The sequence below is a fragment of the Rhizoctonia solani genome, chromosome 12 (assembly GCF_016906535.1).
Source record: "Rhizoctonia solani chromosome 12, complete sequence".
In the NCBI taxonomy this organism is placed as follows: Eukaryota; Fungi; Basidiomycota; class Agaricomycetes; order Cantharellales; family Ceratobasidiaceae; genus Rhizoctonia; species Rhizoctonia solani.
Genome location: NC_057381.1, coordinates 1,096,873 through 1,113,860, shown reverse-complemented (window position 1 = coordinate 1,113,860; position 16,988 = coordinate 1,096,873). Strand labels below are relative to the sequence as shown.

The 16,988-nt window shown below is 47.9% G+C and overlaps 4 protein-coding genes across 4 annotated transcripts; 3 read left to right on the top strand and 1 right to left on the bottom strand.

Moving 5' to 3' along the window:
- Nucleotides 1-671: 671 nt before the first annotated feature.
- On the bottom strand, nucleotides 672-2,067 carry RhiXN_11588 (50S ribosome-binding GTPase; the record flags this gene model as incomplete). The annotated part of the gene is made up of 4 exons (XM_043331403.1): nucleotides 672-1,515; nucleotides 1,580-1,776; nucleotides 1,834-1,867; nucleotides 1,925-2,067. The coding sequence occupies 4 exons, from the start codon at nucleotides 2,065-2,067 to the stop codon at nucleotides 672-674; spliced, it is 1,218 nt and encodes a 405-aa protein (XP_043184913.1).
- Nucleotides 2,068-3,593: 1,526 nt separating this feature from the next.
- RhiXN_11587 (uncharacterized protein) lies at nucleotides 3,594-5,030 on the top strand (the record flags this gene model as incomplete). Its single annotated transcript, XM_043331402.1, has 2 exons — nucleotides 3,594-3,968; nucleotides 4,020-5,030. The coding sequence occupies 2 exons, from the start codon at nucleotides 3,594-3,596 to the stop codon at nucleotides 5,028-5,030; spliced, it is 1,386 nt and encodes a 461-aa protein (XP_043184912.1).
- A 1,018-nt stretch (nucleotides 5,031-6,048) lies between these two features.
- On the top strand, nucleotides 6,049-10,830 carry RhiXN_11586 (glycoside hydrolase family 16 protein; the record flags this gene model as incomplete). Its single annotated transcript, XM_043331401.1, has 11 exons — nucleotides 6,049-6,150; nucleotides 6,208-6,694; nucleotides 6,755-6,931; nucleotides 7,070-7,238; nucleotides 7,324-7,484; nucleotides 7,554-7,669; nucleotides 7,726-8,009; nucleotides 8,061-8,549; nucleotides 8,608-8,673; nucleotides 9,472-9,529; nucleotides 9,589-10,830. The coding sequence occupies 11 exons, from the start codon at nucleotides 6,049-6,051 to the stop codon at nucleotides 10,828-10,830; spliced, it is 3,351 nt and encodes a 1,116-aa protein (XP_043184911.1).
- Nucleotides 10,831-12,618: 1,788 nt separating this feature from the next.
- Nucleotides 12,619-16,816, top strand: RhiXN_11585 (RAV1-regulator of (H+)-ATPase in vacuolar membrane-like protein; the record flags this gene model as incomplete). The annotated part of the gene is made up of 16 exons (XM_043331400.1): nucleotides 12,619-12,667; nucleotides 12,717-13,060; nucleotides 13,113-13,147; nucleotides 13,189-13,508; nucleotides 13,564-14,043; nucleotides 14,098-14,191; nucleotides 14,245-14,409; nucleotides 14,461-14,684; nucleotides 14,749-14,882; nucleotides 14,933-14,967; nucleotides 15,019-15,123; nucleotides 15,175-15,499; nucleotides 15,549-15,792; nucleotides 15,841-16,091; nucleotides 16,150-16,357; nucleotides 16,407-16,816. 16 exons carry the CDS (start codon nucleotides 12,619-12,621, stop codon nucleotides 16,814-16,816), a joined length of 3,423 nt encoding a protein of 1,140 aa, XP_043184910.1.
- Nucleotides 16,817-16,988: the final 172 nt, after the last annotated feature.

The window sequence follows — 16,988 nt, the reverse complement described above, 5'->3', positions numbered from 1 at the left end:
CGGGTACAGCTCAAGCCAGTACGCGCAAGCCACAGACTTAGACGTGAATTGCATAGTCTTCAAAAGATAGGGGCATATCTAGAATACGATGAGCCACCCGAAGGGGTCAATATTATTTCACGTATCCTGGATTTGTACAGACGTAGTTTTGTATACCCATCCTGGCAATAATTCGCGAGGTATGAAGGGGTTCGGTATTCTTGAAATACCAAGTGTGAACAGCTCCAGTACCTGGGAGAAGATCTGAAAACAAGCGAGCGACGTCTGTTGAGGGATTTTGTTTGATATTGATAGGAGGATGAGCTGTACTCCAAGTGAAGCAGTGAGTGACCTGCAACGAACTTTAAGTGCCCGAAGGTGTATTTTATTTTGGCGCGATTGGACATGCGTATAACAACATTGTGCATTCGAACAGAATGTCCATATCTCAGTATTTCGGTTGAGACATAACGCTCTACTACTTATTTCTCTGGCATGTGTGTATTTGTAGGACTTAGAATGTAATGTTGTTATTTTATCACTCAAATTGTAAAGCTTATAATTAGAAAGTGATAGATGACCATGTATGAAAGAAATTGATAAACTAATGCAAACAACCAAGGCCTCTAGTTCTGCAAAGTTCTTGCGTACTAGTACTGAATGCTCTAAACTTGAGAGAAAATCCTTCCATGCTACAATCCTGCCAATTTCATGATAGTCGCTATTCCAGCTGAACCGATGGTATGCACGGCGTTGAGTACAGCCTCGCCGCTCAGCGTTTGAATAAAACTTGTAGTCGCTGCCCCAGACGCCACAGTTGAGGCCCCTAAACTTGCCGCGCTCGCTACTTCCACCACCCCAGCCATCCCAGCGCCTAGCAGTCCCACCGCCCCTGCTGCAAACCCAGCTATTAAGCCTGGGTGCTTCCGAATCTGTGCAAGCGTAGAACGCAATAGACCTTCTTGTTTCTCGGCATCGGCCAGCCGATTCATTAATCCGATCTCTTCGCTCTCGATTTCCTCTTTGGACTCATCATCACCCTTGAGCTCCGACAGCTCTTGCCTTAGGTTTTCCACCTCCTTCCTGATATCCTCCTTGAACTTATTCAAATCCTCGAAAACCACTTGGCCTGCCTCGGTGTCTCCTATCGCCTTGTTCTCGTCGATCAGATCTCGTTGAATCTGTAAGAGCTCAGGGTCATATCCCAGGAATAAATCAAGCAACGTGTTCTGGGCCTGGGAGCAAGTGGATCCTTCGAAGATACGATAATCAACGCCCCCTCTTGCTCCTGCTTTGATAGCTCGACCAAAGTACTTGTCATCGTGCACCAACTCGTCTTCGAACTTGATATGCCTGGGATCTAGGGGATTCGTCCACCGGTTGGTCACGAACACCAAATTTTTGAACACATGTGGTCCGATCAATTTTCTAAACACACGAAGGTTCGTTATGCTCGATCCCGTCATCCGGTTGTCTGTGATCCTGTGGACGTAGAGGACCCCGTGGATATGTGGTTTGTGCTGGGCTGATTCGTACCTGCACATCCATTAGCTATTTCTGCCCATACGGCCCACAATTGTAGTTGACTAATGATACGTACAGCTCGGAGAGACATACTGCTATTAACGCAAGATGCTCAGCTGGCTTTTTCTCAGAGTCATCAAAGCCTGGTGTATCGAAGAAGTTTATGATCCGTCCTTTGTGAAATACAGAGGCGACAGCGATATGTTCTGTGCACGATTGGAGAGAATCTCCGACGGGTAATTGAGCGGAATAATTTGTTAGGAGGTTAATAATCTTGGGTTTTTATATTGAGTTTAACCTCCAACTAATTGTGTATAACGTACTACTTACCGTAGATTTTCCTACTCCTGTTGGACCAAATACACTAGGCTCATATTGTTAGTCAGAAGATAAGCAGCCCCGGTCATCAATAATTACCCACAGTACGTTCAATGGCTCTGGTTGGGCACCTTGTGGTATATGCATAGCGACCGGTTTACGCGACACTGTTGGCTCGAGGGTGGATGAGAAAGATGGAAGGGGCCGCCGACTCGAATCCTTTGTATAGGCCGAAGAGTGATCCATGAGTTACCGAACAACACGCCGTCTGCGTCCGAGGGTTGACCTTGAGGCCCCAACTTCGAGCCCTGAACCACGACAAGGCGTTCATCTCAAATAGCGATCGCTGAGATCGCTCGGGGGTGCCATCCGCCTATATTCGCCGTTGATTGAGCGTTCTTATTTAAGAATACCCCATTAGCTAGCATGTACAACCATAGCATATATGAAGCCTATAGTCAAGCTCAACGTCCTCCCTTACGCGTTAGGGGGATGAAGGCGCAGGCTTGTCAGCTATATCGGGATAACTCGTGTATCTGCACCCCGCCTCGTTGAGCTGAGTTCTGGAAGCTAAACGTCAGCGCGTTACACTAGCCTGATGTAAACATTTTCCTTGCACAATAATCAAGCCTGTAGTCAAATATCATTATAGAAGAAAAATCCACCAACTTGATCGAGCGACCTATTTCCCATAAAGCCATTGCTGCTCTGTGGCTTACGTACATATAGTACAGAGTGCGAATATTAAAAGAAATTAGCCCCCTTGTCTTTCTTCGACACATTTATGATGACCAGGTCGATATTCATTACTGCACCCACCAAAACCACAAGGCCTGTGCTCGTACTAGTTAAGATAGTATTGTACCCGTCATTGCCCGCACCCGCACCCCTCTGCTATCGCCGCTAATATGGATATTACTCATGCTGCCAATGCACCCTTTTTGTTTCTACATGTGCACTTCGAAATCGTTACCATTTTATGCAAAACTCGGGTTTGGTTTACCTGGAGATGAGCAAACATCCGTGTTCGTTGGATATGCGCAGATGATATCCCAAAAGACCCGAGGCAGGCTACTTAATTATACTTCTTTTCGGTCGCTTCCATGTCTCGGATCACATTTATTACACCTGGCTTCGAGTCGCATCCTACTAGAACCAGGTAAATTAGCTTCTCGCTGCTTGGCATATACCCAAGAGTAATAACGTCATTCAAGTCACGTGGCTATATGCGCACACTATCCGGTGCACGTGGGCATTATATCCAATTGATTGATGGCCCGACTGAATCGAAGCATCGGTGGTTGCTCCCTACGAAATCCACTTCTACAATAAACGCCGACTGCGTCGCTGTCCCCTGCCAACCACCTTCCCATCCATCACGCTTCCCACAACTCAACTCACCTACCGCAGCCGAGTTTGTCTCAAATCACTCGTTTCGATAAAAGCCCAAAGTTGACCTGAGGCTTGTTCCTCTCCTTTACTGTGAGTTTTGAGATTTTCTGAATCGAAATTGCGACTTTTTCCGAGTACGGGTTCAACCTGCGCCCCGGGGTTCGTTTCATTTGCGCTGGACGTGCGAGCACCCTAGTTTTTATCAACCCATCTCCCGCCTATCAACCTCGGCTCCTCTCATCTCCTGTGCTCCCTCCGTCCCCCCTCTCCACCCTCTCCACCTTGTACTCTCCTTTATTCTCTCCACCCAACTGACCTGCTTGGCGCCCAGTAGACAAAACATTGACAGCATAGAACCAACGTAGACCCGACAACCAACGATGACCCGACTCAACATCCCGCTCTTCGTCGCGCTCGCAGCATCGCTTTTGTCTGCTGTTCCCGCCAATGGCCGTGATACGCTCCCTCACCAGCGGATGATCCGCAAGCGTGGTCCACCCGTTGCGGGTCCTGGGGCGATTGGTGCTGCTGCGGTGATCGGACTGCGTGTTCGTCAACTGTCGGACGACCTGCTCCCGACTGCAAGTTCGGCTTCCAGTTCCGCGGCTGCAACCCCTTCGACGACGACGACAGCTGCTGCTGCCACCACCACAACGACAAGTTCGTCTTCGACATCGGCTGCCCCTACGACAGCTACTACTCCCACTACGACGAGCTCGGCTGTTCAGACCACCAGTTCGAGCTCGTCGACTTCGGTAGGTTGTGTGAAAGGCGGGTTGTTGGGCGTTATTCATTGTGTAACACAGGCGGCTCAGACCACTAGCACTGGTGGAGGTTTGCTCGATCCTCTCACCAGTCTCTTGGGACTAGGCTCTACTTCATCCACGACTAGCACCACCACCACCAGCTCAACACCCACCACGACTAGTACTTCATCTACCACCAGTGCTGCTCCGACCCCCACCACCACCGCCCAGCAAGCTCCCCAGACTACCCAACAGGCCCCAGCCCCCCAGACAACTCCAACTCTGAATCTTGGTACTCCTACTACCCCCACTCCTAGTCCCAACCGTGGCCCAGTGACGACTCAAGTTTTTGTTACTACATCGCTGGAGCCTTCGGCCGCTGCTGCCGCTTCCCAGTCGGCAAAGGCCCAGAGAACTAAGACTATCACCAAAAACACGATCATTGTTCTCGTCGTTATTGCAGCTTGCATTGGTGGTGCCATGGCCATCTGGACTGTCATTCGCAAGTGGAAGCTTAGCCCCTCGGAGAAGTTTGACGACCGGATGCAGCCAATTGATTGGACTCCTCCTACGAATGGCATCGCCGAAGATGCGATCGAAGAGAAGACCAAGCATCGTCGTGTCGGAAGTGGCGCGTCGCACGGTAGCTTCACCAGTGGCGGTGTCCCACAAAGCGATCAAGGACACGGTGCCAAGGCCGGCACGTACGCGGATTCCCAGCGCGGTCATGGCTATGGCCCTCAAGACTTCCCACCTCCGCATGACTTTACGGCCGGCGCTGCTCAGCCTGATGCCTATGGTCAGTACTACGGTGGTCAACAGTATGCTGGCGGCCCTGGCTATGCGGATCTCCAGCGTGGACCTAGCGTTAGCGAGAGCACCTACAGTCATGGGGCTAGTGTTTCGCGTGGCCTGAGCTATAGCCGTGGTCATGCTGCGTACGATTCTCAATCCGGCGCTGTTCCTCCTATGCCTAACCCGTATGGGGGCGAGTACGCCTATGAGGACTATGCCCATCCACCAGCCGGGCAGGCTCAGGGACAGGCCCAGGCACCCTATCGTGCATTCTAGGGAGTTCATCTTTGATATGTCACTGGAGCCCTTATGTCCTTATGAACACTCTAGTCCAACCCGCCCAGCGTTGAACATGTAGCGCGTACATCCTTGTGTTTTGTTCTTGTGTCTCACTTACTATAAATCTCATCATCGGTATCTCCCTTTTTCCGTTTTCTTTTTTTTCATTCTCAATTCGGATTTTAAACGAACTTTTGTTTGTTTGAACATTCTTATTGGTCTTTTTTGTGCCCACGTTTTCTGTTTGAGCCCCAGATATCCCTCCGTCGCCGGTCGATAGAGTCACTCTCCTTGACGACACCCACTCGTTTTGCCTCCCGCGCGCACGCGATTTGAAATTTTATTTGTGCATAGTTTCGTCAGGATCTACCAATTTCTCTCAGTTCAATCCGAGTGAATATGGTCTATTATTAAATTTCGTTCGCCTGGTGCTATTGCCCTGTCATTTGGAGTGACAAGGATTCAATTATTTTGTATATGGGGGTGGGTGGTCGTAGCCGGGATGATTGAATGTATTTTGGGGTTCTTTGTATATCTTTTCCCTTATGGTCACGATAGATGGGTAGTCGGCCAGGGTTGAAGAAGTCAGAAGCTCTGCATCGCAATGCGGGTATGCTGTTTTTGTACATGCTCCTTTGAATAGCCTGCATATGGAAATTGTATATGTTGATCATATCACGGTATGCGGAGGAATGGCCTAGACCTATGCCGTCACAGTGCATATACTGGGTATATGCGAGCATCGGGTACCTTTTTCGATTCCAGTAATAGGATACTGCGGGAACTATGGCTCCTGTGACCTCGTGCGAGGAAGGGCGGGACTTGTTTGCGCCGGATGATCGACCCCCCGAATACCTATCACGTGGCTTTCGGCGATGAATATGTCAGAGTGGAGCTGCGAGGTGTCGTCTGTCAACCGTCTCCTGCCAACGGACGCCTTCTCCTGACCGCCCTATTTGTCTTCCCGCCCTCTGCATACTCTAATTTCCGATAATTATTCGTCAGTAACAAGCACATGCAGAGGCGACAACCAACTCAACCCCCGGCTGGGCGGCGCGACGATCTCTCTGGGACAATGAACATTCCTCCACCGCGACCCGATCGATTCAAAGCGCAGGTAAAGACTTGGTTGAAATGGATTGACGGTAGCAGATGTTCATATTACGATGTACAGGGACTCCCTGGTGGACCCCGCCCGACGGTCATGTCAGGGCCTGCGATCCCCCAGGTCGCTCCCAGACCAGTAGCAAACCAAGCCCAAAGACAAATGTATCTTGCAGGTATAACGCAATCTCTTAAAGAATTCAATTCACGAATGTTAATCGCTATGGGTTGTGTTCCAGGTGCAAACTCTTCTGCGACTGGTTCTGCGGCCCAGCTGCTTCACCCAACCTCAAGGTCCGACACACCTGATCACCAGATTCATGCGGCTCTCGCAGCAGCACCGATCGGATACATCGATAAGGGTAGCCACACATCACTGGGAGATACACCTTACCCTCAGCACTCCAAGGCGTCTTCGACGAGCGGCCACGATTCGTTATCGGAAAAGTACCCGTTTGCGGATAATCCGTTCGTCTATGGCCACCATGGATATGCCGAGACGGACGACGAGCTGCACACGCCTGACCCACAGCGTGACAAAAAGGCTGACAAGGGTGGTTCGCTTTTCACGTCGAGGGGAGCAACCAACCTTGGTTGTCTATTGTTCCTTATACTAGGTCTTGTAGTATTATTGCAAGTTGCTCCAAGTTCTTGCGGGCCAAGGCTGACCAGTTTCTTTTGGTACAGCGCTGGATATCCGATGATCACATATTTTACCCAGAAACAGTTTTCTACTCTGGGAGGCTACAACCTCGGGGGCATTAACGCGACAGGACAAATTCCCATAATGCCCGGTGCGTTTCTTTTGTCGATTGTTCTTGTTCGTTTCCTCGCTATTTTTGGTAACTCACTTGGACTGCCGAGTATCTCCCAAATTTGATTTTCCCCGTAAATCGTCCAAGACAAACGAATGTGCTTATTATTGTATCCAGGAAACTTTGGTCTCATCGACTCCGAAACTCCCGAGGAAGCATACACGAGGACGTCAATTGAAGATGGGTCCGAATGGGACCTCGTATTTAGCGATGAATTCAATACAGACGGTCGCACTTTCTACCCGGGTGACGATCCGTTCTGGGAAGCAGTCGATCTGCACTACTGGTGAGTCATACTGACGTTGCGCGTCCTCATGGGACACGGGTACGCTGTTGCATTGCCACTAGGATACTGATCAGCACTTGTACAGGGGAACAAACAACTTGGAGTGGTATGACCCTGAGGCGGTCACAACTGAGGGCGGGTACCTCAACATCACCATGCGAAAGATGCAAACACACAATCTCAATTATCAAGGAGGGCTTATTTCCTCGTGGAACAAGTTTTGCTTCACTGGCGGGTACATTGAAGGTCAGTTGGAAAATCAACTAGAGTTTTTCGGTACCCTAATGACGTCGTATTGCCTCCTGGTTTGATTAGCCAACGTATCTCTTCCTGGCAAATCAACTGTATACGGCCTGTGGCCTGCGTTTTGGACAATGGGCAACCTCGGTCGCGCTGGTTACGGAGCGAGCCTGGATGGCATGTGGCCTTATGTAAGTCGATACTTCGGCTAAGTGTATGCTACGCTATTTACCGATGATCTGCTCAGTCGTACGATAGTTGCGACGTTGGTACGCTCGCGAACCAAACAGATCCCAAGACCAACGGCCCTGCAGCGGTTCATACTATGGGCGACCCGAGCAACGGGGATGAGTTGTCGTATCTTCCTGGTCAGCGACTCAGTGCATGTACGTGCCCGAATGACCCGACCCACCCGGGACCAAAGCGGAAGGATGGTAGTTTTGTTGGAAGGAGCGCACCTGAAATCGATGTTTTTGAGGCTCAGGTAGACAGTGGAACATTGATTGGTCACGTATCTCAATCTGGGCAATGGTGAGTTGTATGTTTCACTCTAACCAAGGCACGTCTAACAGTGCACAATAGGGCTCCCTTTAATCACCTATACACTTGGTTCAATAACTCTGACAATCTCAAAATCTACGATGGATCTGTCACGAAGCTTAACAGTTATGTTGGTGGTGTATTCCAACAATCAACTTCGGCCATTAGCGAAACCAACCAAGACTGCTACACTCAAGGTGGCGGGTGTTTCTCGGTATACGGTTTCGAGTATGCGCCTGGCAATGACGGGTACATTACATGGGTCAACGATAACAAGCCCGCATGGACAATTCGTGGCGCCGGTATGGCCGCTGATCCCGTCGTTGAAATCGGTTCCCGGCCAGTTCCCCAAGAGCCGATGTACATCATCGTAAACTTGGGAATCAGTCCAAACTTTGGCGCTATCGATTTCGAACATTTGCAGTTCCCTACATGGATGCTCGTGGACTGGGTCCGTGTGTACCAACCAAAAGGAAAGAGAAATATTGGTTGCGACCCCGAAGATTTCCCGACGTCAACTTATATTAACAAGTGAGTGCAAGGTGTCTGGCAATTTAGGACTGCCTGGTGACCGTGATTTGGTGAATAGGCATATCGAGGCATACACGAACCCCAATTTGACGACTTGGGTTGATGACTACAGGCAACCCATCCCGTGAGTAGATCATGAATCTCGATCATGCTGACCTTTCTAACTCGAACATAACCTTGCAGGGCGAATCGGTTGATTGATACATGCACATAAATATGCAAACCAAGACTCTATTTGAACAAACGTCGAGTGTACGGACTCATACCCTCTAGAACTTTCGTTTCTTGTATAGGCTGTTGTTTTCATAATGTATTATTGGACTATCGCCATTGTTGACATTGGCTATGAGCACGGGTTTCATCCCATTTTCCATTTTATCCAGTATGGGCTCGTTTCGTTTCGCTTGTTTTCTATCAGATCTTTCTGAGTGTTGCGTTGGCGGCCAATAGCCTGACACTTTATCGATTAAGACTTTTGGTGAATTTTAAGTAGATGAGAATCTATACCCTACATACAATTCAGATGCATTCACCCGTAGAGTGGTGTTTAGGGATGTACTCCATTTATCCTGATGCAATTTGCAATAGTATTGTACATCAATACCAGTCACGTGCATTGCGTTGAAGCCTCTACCTCTTCTACTCCGAGTCTCAGAGCTACAGTACTCTTTAATTGTTTCGAACTCCTTTTTTGAGTTACAGATTGTGATACCCGCAAAAAAATCTTGATGATGATGGAATCCAGCCCTTCGCGGGTGTCGAGAATTCCGGAACTTGTTAGCTTCATATGTCGATTCGCCACTCCTCATACACGCGGGTCTTTGCTTCGAGTGTCGCGCTCGTATTTTAATATCACCGCGCCCATAGTATGGGAAAGTGTTCGAGGGGTCCATAATCTTTTGAGACTTATTCCTGGGGTTAGCATTGACCCCCCAAACGACCTTTATTTTCAGTACAAAGCACCAAATACAATCACAATCGTAAGCTACATTCACTGAAAGTCAGAGGTTAATATTGCAGTGCTGATGGGCTCCAACAGGCGTTGCCTCCAGTGTTAAACCTTGATCGATTCAACTCATATGCACCATATGTTCAGAAGCTTGAAATCTACACCTCAAATGGCGATTCAATATTTTATGACCAGATAACACTCTCCAACTGGACACTATTGTCGAAACATTCCCAACGCTATACGCTTCTTCCCAATCTATCCCAACTTACTCTAACGTCGCCTTGCGGAAGGGCGGACGAGACTGAATTATTTATATGGGCTATGACTTTCATGTCACCCGGGCTTACCACTCTTCGTGTTAGCCCAGACACAAGCGTTTGCCAACACCTATCCCTCTCATTCGCAAGCACTCTTGCGCGACATGCCAAATCCACCTGTCCGAATTTGCACACACTATCTCTTGTGTCTTCCGGCGTGGAGCGAACACGAACTTGGAGTTCCAAGTCCACGCAACTATCCTCGGCGTTCGCAATTTGGGAGCCATCCTATTACCAGTGTATCTCAACTATGCCTCTCCGTGAATTGTGTTGTGGCGCGGGCATTCTGCTCCCCTCCAATATCTGTTTAGTTGGCCAGCTGGCCTGCTTGGAGCGATTGGAACTGTATTGCCGATCTGAGTCGCTAAATCAGAGCCTCGCACAACTAGGACCAGAATTTTTGCCGTTGTTAAACGAACTCAGCTTGGTTGCAATGTACTGGTCAGATATTACCAGCGTACTTGAGATGGACATATATTCTAGAGTGAAGTCTTTGTCAATTCGTATACTTGGCCTCGACCAAGAAGTAGAATTATCCGACGACGAATCGTCAATAGACTTGGAGCCGATAGTTCTCTATACGCCTGCACTCATCAAACTCCAGATCGATTTTGGTGGTTCTTTTGCGCCTCGTGATGCAGCCGCGCTCCAGGTGTTGGACGCTCTGTCACTTCAAGACTTAACTCTGGTGAATGTGTCGCTGTCCCATGGAGCGCTTGAAAAGCTCCCCTTAATCTTTCCCCTGGCCCATACAATCAGGATCCCCCAATGTGAACTCAACCTAGAGGATTTACAATGTTTTTCTCAAAGCTCGGAGCTTGTTCATCTGGCTGTGGATTTATCTATATTACCGCCTGGCTCGAGATCTCCACTTCAGCCGAGTTCTGGGTCCCAAGTTGCTTCCAAGTTCCGAACTCTGGAGATTAACGCATTGTCTACTACTACCATGATGGTTGATCTGTCTCCCCTTGCTCGGTGTGTAATGATTTCGGTCTTTTTGCTTTCTGGTTGATTGATGGTCGTAAACACATTCGTGCTCGTAGATACCTTTTATCCATTTGGCCCAATCTTCAGCAAGTTGTCCAGACTTCAAACTCGTACTGGCCCTATGAAGGCTACGTTGATTTTGAAGGGAACGACATCATCACAAACGCGTTGAACGCGCTTATTTCAGCCTACCGGACTATCTCAAATCTCAGCAAATAGTATCTTTTTTGTCGAATGCGTGCATTCTCGCCATTGTTTGGGATCGACTTTAACGGCACCACATCTACAGCAGCTGAATCTACGCGTACCTTTAATCTGGTTTTGCATTCAATCATTCCGATTTATAACTAAATTTTGCATGTTTCAAGACTGGGAAAATAGGCTATGTAATACTAGTGATTGTATGTGTCTCATGATTATTCATAAGGTAGTACTACACATCCTTGCATATTTTCCTCAGACCAGACCAATCTGGTACTGTCTTATATTTCCTAACTAGACACGCATTCTTGATTTAAGTTGGTAAACGATTTATGTTCTTGCAGAATTGCCAAGGGTGTCTTTGTTTCATTCGCGAACCATCCCTTCATGTATTGGAATGTACTGGTACAGCTGGCCCTCTTGACTCGCAATTTGATAGCGCAGGGTATGCGCTAGAACTAAATTCACCCACGCTCTATTCGGGTCTAAGTGATTCAGTCGATATCAATGAATTGCGGTGTGGAGGTTTCCAGTAGGGTCGACTATAATCATCAACTTCCTCATTGGGACGATGATTAAGGTTGTTTGTTCCTCTTTGAAATTCATTGCTATAGTCTCTGACTTTCACCACCATCCGCATTGTTTGGCCTCCGTATATACTGGGCTACTAGACGACCTACTTGAATCGACACACGAATTAACATACTAAATCGAATTTAAACGCCAGTATCATTGTTCTTCCCTAACGGCTTGAACCAACTTGATGCTGAGGCTGCGTCACTCATTACCCGGCCAGTATGAGTTTGCGTCGGTTCCCGCGCTTTTGACGCTACCTAGGGATGGATTCCTAGCTTTGGTGGGACCTGATTTCTCGAACAAATGACTGATGTGCTGAATCTTGAGCCAAAGGCATATCCGTCGCTTGATACTATAAATATATTAGAGGCGAAATCATTACGGTTTTTACAGTCAATCGCATTAGACGACGCAATACCTCGACTGGACGATCAGATAAATAGGGTAGAATGTATTGCTGTTGATCAGGAGCTGAACCTTGTGAGTAGGAGGAATATATCCTAGAATAACCCTAATAGTCTTGAATATTTGAGCTCTTTGGATCGGTGGGAGATAGGGTTGGCATATGGGAGCCCTCTTCGTCGTTTCGTAATCGCAATCTATTTCGGGTCCATTCAACGCTTACCCATAAGGCGAGAGTAAATATGATTGTCTCGCGTAATGGTATGATATTCGTTGATCAGCATGTATTATTGCTTATAGAACGTGGGACAAAAGGTCTTTTGGCGGTTGCCAGTAGTGAAGAGGTTACGTTCTACAGCCTAGATACTCAAAAGGATCTCCCCACGTGGACTCCAATATCTAATCTGAGGTATGGTTGTTCATGGTATAATGTTAGTGCCGTGACCTTACTGTTTGTGTAGAATTGACTCCTGCTCGAAACTGGCCATTTCCCCGGGACTTACGCGAATTTCTTGTATACCAAAGGTACGCAGAGAATGAAAATCACAAAAATCCTTCTAATCGACGCTAGAACGTGCATCAAGTCCATATCTATTCGCTCGAAAGTCGAAGGCGGATACAGTGCATATCACACATGTGTCAGGTTGAAGAGATAAGTTGGCGCGCCTCCAAACCTCCAATCGGTAAGTGATTGGGATATTCAAAGAGCCCTGAGTATGCTCACTGAAGTAGGTAACGAATATAGGTCCGATACGATTCTGTACACCGTCACTGCTGACTATACTGTCCGGATTTACATGCCCGTACTGGACTCTGCTGATCACCTGCAGCTACATGCATCACTGGACTTATATTCGTTTGGGATGTCTGGTATTATCTCTAGGATATGTTTACTAGACCGGGACGCTGTCGTAGATTCATTGGGTAAAGCCATGGAACGGCCTATCGAAGGATCACCTCAGGAAGAAGAAGAAGAAAAGGCCCGAAGAACTCGTTTAAAGTCTATTATTGACGAAGGTTGGGATCTCTTTGCTGTCGTAACTCAGGATGGGACTGTAGTGGTCCGAGCAATCACCGTGCGTCTGCAGACCCCTGGATGACGCCAATGCTAACCATGCACTGGAGTAGAATATTGACCGCCGCCCGCCAACTCTGCTACATCAGTTTGCTACTTTGCATTCACCCCACAAACTTTGCTACCCAGCATACGTGGCTTTGCGCTTTGCTATGAGCCTTCGTCTTCCAGCGCGTTCATTATCACTGCTCCCCGGCTGCACTCTTACATAGTATCGCCGCTTTCTTTCTTTGATGCTCAAGTAGGTGGGGTGCGAAGATTATCAGTAGACGAGGCGGGACGTGGAAGCATTGAAAAGATTCAGCGCTTTGTACGAACCGCTTCCGGGCTTGCCTTGGGCGCTTGCTATGGGAGCGGTGGTGGAGAGGTTTGGAGACGTCACCCTGACAAGGGTATTGTGAGAATAGGCCGGTGGGCATCAGGAAATATCGCGGTAGTATTGAGTGAAGGTGCGCTCAGACTCGTCCCCTAGCTATTTATTCACTTTATTCGTCCTTGTGCCAGGTCGCGCCGTTATTTCATACACCAAGACATCCCGGACATTGACTCTTTACCATCTCCTTAGCGATTCTACTATCGATTATAACGTGCCTGATATCGATTCTCTAATTGTTCTCAAGGATTCGGGCACTCAGGCATCCATACTGGCAATTACCACACATAGATCAGTCATTCAAATCCGTTCTACTTTGCCTTCCGACCACTTGCCAATGAAGCTGAATGTACTTGGCCCCACACCCTTCCCTGGCCCCACATCCAAGGAAATTCCGGCATTAATTCTACCAGTGGATCCCATGGGGTGGTCTTTCACACTCGATACTTTACAAGTAGCGCACGATTCTATACTAAGTATATCCCACTCGGGGGTTCTAGAATTCTGGACGCTCTCTGGGGATGGTGAATGGCGTGCAACTGGTCAAGTTCACACCGAAAGAACGAGCATCAAGTTGGCGAAATGTAGCACAGCGAAAAAATCTGCCTTAGGTACGTCATTCAATAATTCATGTATGCGTGCCTATTAATTGTATCCTCGTTCAGTCGCCACGACTGCAGAAGGCAAAGAAGAGCTGACAATATGGGATCACAAAGAATCGGAGTTCGCGTCAGGGTTGGAATATGTTCGAATACTCAAGTAGGCTGTCTTAATCTCTCATCGAGAAGAGTTTTTCGAGTAATCTTGTCCAGCGAGCCCATTACAGACCTTGATTGGACCTCCACGGCCGCCCCCCAATCTCAGTCTATCCTGGCAATCGGATTTGCCCAGCATGTTGTCCTCCTTTGCCAGCAGCGTCTAACATATTTTGACGACGAAACTGCATGGGTGGAAATCGGAAAAGTTGAAACTTCACAGTCAGTATTTTACGATTCTTTGAGTGTCACATCGCCTGACCCTAAATCCAGATTGATACCGTACCATATTTCTGATTCGATATGGTTGGCTGGCGGCCTGTTGCTTGTTGGGGCTGGTCATCAAATGCTTTTGTGCGATAACTCTGAAGAGCCAACGCCATTGAACAACAAGCCAAGAGAACAACACTCGGGCAATCTATTCGAGATAGTGTCTTCGCATAATGGTCCACTAGAAGACCACCATCCACAGATGTTATTACAATGCTTATTGTGGGGTAAGCGACCTTTCATTTTTCACAATTTCAGGACCACATTGCTCATTGTTAATGGGAAATACAGGAAAGATCGATCTAGTAAAAGAAATAATTGTCAGGCTTGCTGCAAGCTTCGATGCAGCGGAGGGTGCTGGCAGTGATTCGTTATACTTTACCAAACTTTCGGCTTGGCAGTTTTTGAGCGGACATACATCTTATGTGAGTAACTTTATTTGCTCGAACTTACATGCCTCTAGATTGAGAATTAGGATTCCATTATTACGTGGTCAAGTTCTGCCGATGAGTAAGACGGATCCAGTGTCTACGAATTCAACGCAATTAACTTTGCCTCTAGCGATGATCCACATTCGTTCTCTCGTAGACTAGTAGAAAGATTGCTGCAGAAGCTTGACAACAACGGCTCCCACATCTTTCGGAAACCGAGCAAGCACACCTTATTGTGATGATTCAGACGACCTTGGAGGTATGTCCACACACTAACGATATTGAGTCAGACTCACGAACTGGAACAGATTGACGAACAACGGAGAGCTCTCGATGCGAATGGCTTGAGATATCTTATCTCGATCCGTTCTTTCTACACCCTAAACAAGCGACTCGAAACTTTTGGTGATAGTGGCAAACAGAACGGCATCGCAAGTACCCGCGCTGGAAAACGGGAACGACTACGTTATCGCGACATTGTTTGGGCTTTTCATAGTGAAAGTCAACAAATCATGATGGATGCTTCGACGGAGGCATGCGGTGGACGGATGACCTGGTCAGATGCCAAAGCTCTTGGAGTATTCCTATGGACCCGATCATCAGAGGACTTAGTGAGCTTATTTTCTCTGTGGCCGAAATAGCTACTAATGTTGCTCTCAGAAAAACCAAATGGAAGTGCTGGCACGAAACCAATATTTAATTGGTGATAGAGACCCAGTCTCATGCTCTTTATTCTACTTTGCTTTAGGGAAGGTCAAACTCGTCCATGGGCTTTGGAGGCAAGCGGCTTGGCACAAAGACCATCCCTTAATGGTCAAATTTCTCTCTAACGACTTTAAGGAGCCCCGGTGGCGCACTGCAGCTCTGAAGAATGCATTCGCACTTTTGGGAAAACAACGTTTTGGTGAGCGAATTTATAGCGAAAGGTGGAACCTTGTTAAACCTCTGGCAGAGTTTGCTGCCGCCTTCTTCATGCTGGGAGGGAGCCTTCAGGATGCTGTAAACGTTTGTATTAAGCAGTTAAATGACTTCCAACTCGCGATCGCGCTAGCCAGAGTTGTCGAGGGCGATTCTGGCCAAGTGCTCCGCGGCATCCTGACTAAAATCGTCGTCCCGCTTGCATTCAAGGAAGGAAATCGATGGCTTGGGAGCTGGGCCTTCTGGATGCTGGATCGACGCGATCTTGCAGTCAGGATCCTCCTGGTGAGCCTATTTTGTTTTATGCTGCTGATCAAGCGCATACTGCTTACAGTATATACAGACGCCCCTAGGACAACTAGCATCGTCATTACAGGGCGATTTTACAATCAACGAAATCGGGAATCCTCACTTTGATGATCCGAGTCTTGCTTTACTTTTCGCACAACTCAAATCCAAATCGTTACAGACAGTGAAAGGCGTTAACGAAATATCCGGTCAAACAGAGTTCAATTTTGTCTTACAGATGGCTCGTGTTTTCTGTCGCATGGGTAGGCAATTAAGGTCTATGTATGCACTCAATAACCTATATTCCTCTAGGCTGTCATCCACTGGCGCTAGCGATCACGACATCATGGTCATTTGACCGACCAACGTTACCCACGCAAGGAGCGGTGCGAAGGAATTCAAGCGTCTCGAGCGCGCCATCATCCCCCACTTTATCACGCAGGGGTGAAATTCAACCTCGTCCAAGAAACCACACCCGCAGAAAAAGCCTGATTATGGATATGGATATTTCAGCACTCCCTCCAACTAGAACAGTCTCTCCCGTGCCGGAGGTACCAACCCCATTACCATCGGAAACAGGAGCTCCCAAAGGAGGGCCTCTCTCAACTCCCAAGGAAAGCGATGCTATCCAACCCAGGAAAACAGGAATTGGCAGTTTGATGCAGGCAGCTAAGCAAGAAGTGAAGGTTCCAGAATTTGACATGGGCGCTTTCGGTTTCTGAAATGTACCAAAAGATGTAACCGTAATCCTTGTAATTTCAAACTTTCCGTTTGTTTATCGCTTACGAACACTGGCCACGTTTCAAATTGCACACGAGGTTCCCGTCAGCAGCGTTCACCACCGTAACTTACTTGTAACGACAAGGGGGACAAGTAATCTGTATCACCAGAGCA